The sequence below is a fragment of the Salvia splendens genome, chromosome 21, assembly GCF_004379255.2.
Source record: "Salvia splendens isolate huo1 chromosome 21, SspV2, whole genome shotgun sequence".
In the NCBI taxonomy this organism is placed as follows: Eukaryota; Viridiplantae; Streptophyta; class Magnoliopsida; order Lamiales; family Lamiaceae; genus Salvia; species Salvia splendens.
Genome location: NC_056052.1, coordinates 1,977,213 through 1,982,946, shown reverse-complemented (window position 1 = coordinate 1,982,946; position 5,734 = coordinate 1,977,213). Strand labels below are relative to the sequence as shown.

The following is a 5,734-nucleotide window of genomic DNA, read 5'->3' as shown; positions in this document are numbered from 1 at the left end:
AAGCAGAACTTCAAGAAGAAGTTTGAGGGCCCTAAACCCTCAAGTTCTGATGCTCAGAAGGAAACCAGAGCTTGCTATTGGTGCAAGAAACCTGGACATTTGAAGAAAGATTGTCATGCATGGAAGAGAAAGATGGCCTCTGAGGGACACAATCAATCTGATTGTGTGGAGAGTGCTGATCCCCCGGCTCAACTCATGAATATCAGTGATAGTGGGGTCAGCCATAGGTGGATAATGGACTCGGGGTGCAGCTTCCATATGTGCCCCAATAGAAGCTGGTTTCATGATCTTCAAGAAGCATCGGGTACGGTTGTTCTTGGTAATAACCACATTTGTCAGATCAAAGGAATAGGGAAGGTAAAGCTAAGCCTACAAGATGGCTCTATAAAGATCCTAACTGGGGTGAGGTATATTCCAGAAGTGAAGAGGAACCTCATTTCATTGGGAATGCTGGAACAGAAAGGGTTCACCATATTGATGAGTCAAGGAAAATTGTTTGTGAAATCTGGAGATGCAGTGATGATGGAGGCTGACAGAGAGCATATTCTCTATTATCTGAAGGCTAAGGCTGTTGATGGAGAAAGCAATGCAGTGTCAGATGATTCCATAATGCTATGGCACAAGAGATTGGGCCACCCAGCCGAAGGAAGCTTGAAAGAACTCATCAAGAAGGGTCTGATCTCTGGAGATTTCAACAAGATGGACCCCTGTGAGCAGTGTATACTTGGAAAGGCTAAGAAGGCACCCTATCCTACAGGTATTCACTCTTCTACAGCCCCTTTAGACTACATACATAGTGATCTTTGGGGGCCTTCACCGGTGTGTTCAATTGGTGGAGGAAAGTATTATCTAGCTATCATTGATGACTATACAAGGAAGTTGTGGGTATATATTCTTAAAGAAAAATCTGAAACACTCACAAAGTTCAAGATATGGTGTAAGGAGGTTGAGCTAGAGAAGGGTAGAAGTGTTAAATGCTTAAGGACAGACAATGGCCTAGAGTTCTTGTCTGCTGAGTTTGATCTGTTTTGTAAAGAGAAGGGTATGAAGAGGCACCGGACTGTTCCTGGTAATCCTCAGCAAAATGGTGTTGTGGAAAGGATGAATAGGACAATCCTAGAGAGGGTGAGGTGCCTACTTCTTGGGTCTGGTTTGAGCAGCAGATTCTGGGGTGAGGCTGTGTATACAGCAGCCTATCTTATCAATAAATGCCCATCTACTGCCCTGAAATCTGAAACTCCTGATTACATGTGGTATGGAGCTCATAGTGACTACTCAAAATACAAGGTGTTTGGGTGTGTGGCCTATGCTCATGCTAGGCAAAGTAAGCTTGAAGCTAGGGCTCTGAAATGTATCTTGCTGGGGTATCAGAGGGGTGTTAAGGGGTATAGGCTCTGGTGTATTGAGCCCGGTAAGCAGAAGGTCTTGGTGAGTAGGGATGTGGTGTTCTTGGAGGATCAGATGCCATTCCTGAAAGATAAGCCGGACTCCAATGAAGATGAGGGTGATTTCTTCAAGGTGGAGCCTGTGGGGGTTGGCCTAGGAGCAGGTGGAGTTATTGACTCAGGGAGTGAGTCTGATTCAGATAAAGAAGAGGCTCCAACTCAGGGCAACCAGGCTGGTGAGTCTATATCAGACTCTATCAGAGACTATCAGCTTGCAAGGGACAGAGTTAGAAGAGAAACAAGGCCACCAACAAAGTTCTCTGATGTTGTGTATTATGCTCTGTGTGCAGCTGAAGGTATTGATGGTGCAGATCCACTCACATATAAAGAAGCTATGCAGAGTAAAGATAGAGAAAGATGGATTGAAGCTATGAATGAGGAAATAGAGTCTTTACTCAAGAACAAAACATGGATTTTGGTGGACAAATCCAAGCTGAATACAGTTGAAAAGGGGAGAGTGAAGGTGATTAAGATTAACACCTTGCACAATCCGGCTGACATGCTAACAAAGTCTCTAGGTAGAGACAAGTTTGATCATTGCAAGAAATTGATCAATGTTTGTGCAAGAACTGAGATGAGCCCTCAGGTGGAGAATTGTAATAATGGAGTGCTCATTTCAGTTGGAAGAAGCTCGGCTAGAAAGGAGTTCGGTAAGCTCGGCTTACCGAGCTGGAACTAGCCTGGAACTAGCCGAGAAGAAGAAGAAGGCAGAAGTCGGTAAGCTCAGCGGTAAGCTCAGCGGTAAGGAAGCTCGGTAAGGAAGCTCGGCGTTGAGCTGGAATGAGCCGAGAAGGAAGAGTTCGGTTGTAAGCCGAGAAGGAGTTCGGTCTTGAGCCGAGGAAGGAGTTCGGTCTTAAACCGAGAAGGAAGAAGCAACCTAGCCGAACTAGCCGTTGGAGCAGCAGTTAGTTAGCTGAGATGTAGCGGTTATTCTTCTTGCTTTCTTGATTCTTCTTGTAGTTAGTTAGTAGCAGTTGCTACTTGATTATAGAGCTTTAAATAGCTCACCGTGTATGTAGTTTAGAGTAGAGTTTAATCAATAAAGAGTTTTCCAGTTTTCTCTCCAAGATTATCATCTTCAATACTCAAAGTGTGAGTGTGTGTGTTTTCTGCATTGTGTGATCTCATACAACAGTGAGTGTGTGTGTGATCTTATTGAGTGTGTGAAAGCCTTGTGTGTGCGAATCCTAACAAATACTTTAATTACTTTTTCTCTCTACATCTATTTTATTTTACCAATTTTGCATTAAAACTCGTGCCGGACCCAAAGTACTCCCTCCGTCCCACCGAAGATGACCCACTTTCCTTTTTTCGTCCGTCCCAACCAAGATGACCCCTTTCTTATTTAGGAAATATTTAAAATACTCAATTATTTTTTTCCTTCCTTACTTTATTCATATCTCCTACTTTTAAACTCCCAACAACCTTTTCTCTCACTTATTTTTTGCATATCTCCTACTTTTAAACCTCAACAACCTTTTATCTCTCTTACTTTATTTATCTCTCCCACTTTTAAACTCCCAACAACTTTCTCTCTCCCTTTTTAAATACTATAAAATTAGCATGCATAAAATCCCGTGCCGTCCCAAGAAGGGGTCATCTTCCTTGGGACGGAGGGAGTACATATTTTGGAGACGGTGGGAGTATAATTTAATTCACTAAACATCAGTGCCTAATTTATTATGCAGAAATGGAAACGTCTCAAATTGGATCTTTAAATCGTGCTGGGAGTGAGTGTATAAAAGTACCACCTTTATATACTCATTCCGCGATTTATAATCCCATTTGGTTATTTTAGGTTGTCCTTGATTTAAAGTCTCATTTACTTTACCTTATCCGTTCATGAAAAATAGTCTCATTTTGCCATTTTTGGGATGTTCAAGGAAAATAGTCTCATTCCTTAAAATGGAAAGTTTATCTCTCATACTTTCCCATTTTCTTCCTTTCTCCCATGCCTTATCTATTTTTTGTCCCTGTCTCTCTTACTTTATCAAATTTTCATTAAAACTTGTACCGTCCACAAATATGACTATTTTTTTTGTGGACAAATGGAGTTTTTTATTTTAGGTAAGTGGACCCACCATTCAACTATTATTTTCACATTCTATTATAAAATTGATGTATAAAAGTTACTCCCTCCGTCCCGGATAAGATGATACGTTTCTTTTTCGGCATGGGATTTTAGGAGTTGTTGGTTAATGTGTTTAATTGGAGAGATAAAAGGTGTGTGTAAGTATTACATGGAGAGAGAAAGAGAGATGAATATTTTAATTGGAGTGAGAAAAAGTGGTTGGGTGTATTAATTAGAGAGAGAAGGTTACCAAAAATAGAAATGTGTAATCTTTTTTGGGACAAACTAAAAAGGAAAGTGTGTCATCTGAGCTGGGACGGAGGGAGTAATTCATATTTCACTGACTCAATTTTCCATTTTTTCTTTATAAAGTCAAACAATTTATTAAAATATGTTTTGAGTCAAAATGACCCTATAAATGATGGAGAGAGGGAGATAAAACCTAGTTGTGATTATAACACACGTATGAGTTTTGAGTGCATTCTAGAGATGGGTGAGGGAACTCCTGGCGTGGAGAGTGTGCAAAGTGTACCCATGGCTCACCGCAGCCTTGGAAAGGAAGAGAAGCCTCTAAGTGTTTGCATCCATTCTCCGCGGCGCACGCTCTATGGAGTGGCAGAGCACGTGCGATGTGGCAAGAATCACATTTACGAGCCACAAGTGGTTCCCCTTGGCCCGTACCACCACCGCCGGCATCCACAGCGGGATCTGGTGGACCCACTCAAGAACGAGCTACGTGATTTAGTTTGCGGAGACGCTAGCCGCAAAAGCTCCCTCCTGAGCAACATCCATGAGCGGATAGACGAAATCCGCCATTTCTACGGCGGAGCTGATGGCTTCACCGACACGGAATTGGCTGAAATGATGCTTCGCGACGCCTGCTTCCTCATCGGCTACATGATAGGAGGTGATTGTTACACCCTCATCTGCCGACGTCTGGGAATGTCCGGGAATCTGGTCATGTATGGAGATATGAGAATGCTGGAGAATCAGATTCCGTTTTGGCTCATCTCCTTAATACGCCCTGATCACGAATCACTGCTGTGCGAGTACATGAACCTCATTGTTTTTGGCGATAACAGCAGGGCGGCACATATTCCATGGGGAAACAATGAAGGAAGAGAGCCTATTGTTTTCGGTGGTTACACAAGGATCACACAACTTCCGTGGGAAAACGGAAAAGGAGAAGAAGAGCCTCTTCACCTTCTAGAAGCTTCACGCCGCACCCTCCTCAGCCTTGCTGACAACCAAGAAAATGGGGTAGTGAAGGAAAGCTCCAGAACCGTGTGGAAAATGGTGAACAGTCCGTTTCGATCGGTGACGGATCTTAAAGAAAAAGGCATTCATTTCAGGCGGAGTTCAAATTGCTTGACGGACATCACGTTCACCTCCTTCGCCCTCTACTCTGAACTCCGCCTCCCTTCCTTCTACCTCTCCGACAACACCAAGGTATACTTCTCCAATATTATCGCATTCGAGATGTCACCCGAGACGCGCACAAACTTCGCGGTGACGTCTTACTTCAACTTCATGAAAGCGCTGATCCACAACGTGAATGATGTAAAGGTGTTGCGGGAGAAAGGCATACTGTACGGCCTGTTGGCAAGCGACGAAGAGGTGGTTGGAATATTTAAAAGCATCGATACTTATGGATACTCGAACCGAACATGTGGCCTTTTTCGCGACGTGAAGATGGGGATTGAGGAGCACTGCAACAGCAGAGTGAGGACGTGGACGGCGGATCTCATGAAAACCAATTTCCGGAGTCCGAGGACTGTTGTAGCTCTTGCTGCCGCCGCTTTTCTGATATGCCTCACTTTTCTACAAACCTACTTCACAATCCATCCACGTAAATAAACACTGCCACTTGAATCCACTTTGTATTGGCTGCTGAATGTCACATATCAATCAACTACCAAAATTACTGTATAGAGCATATTAACTTAAAAACTGAGTTGAGTGACAGGACTAATGATGGATGGTGGGTAGGGCTTTGAGTTTTTTTTAATACTATTATTTCAGTCTTAAAGTGTCACGTAACAATATGTGTCCATATAAGTGCTTATATTATATAAGTGCACTTATATTATATATAAGTGCTTCCAGTTTGGCTCCTTGATGAATATAAGGAATGAAATTAAGTGATACGGGCCAGTCATGGGTCTAACCAGCATCTACAGCACGCGACTGACTGTGTCCATAGCCATATGCAACCCTT

The 5,734-nt window shown here is 43.0% G+C and overlaps 1 protein-coding gene across 1 annotated transcript; it reads left to right on the top strand.

Moving 5' to 3' along the window:
* Positions 1-4,005: 4,005 nt before the first annotated feature.
* Positions 4,006-5,373, top strand: LOC121785293 (UPF0481 protein At3g47200-like). The gene has a single exon (XM_042183680.1). The coding sequence runs from the start codon at positions 4,006-4,008 to the stop codon at positions 5,371-5,373; it is 1,368 nt and encodes a 455-aa protein (XP_042039614.1).
* The last annotated feature ends 361 nt before the right edge of the window (positions 5,374-5,734 follow it).

Coding starts and splice junctions, on each gene's coding strand:
- LOC121785293 (XM_042183680.1), top strand. CDS start 4,006: ATGGGTGAGGGAACTCCTGGCGTGGAGAGTGTGCAAAGTGTACCCATG.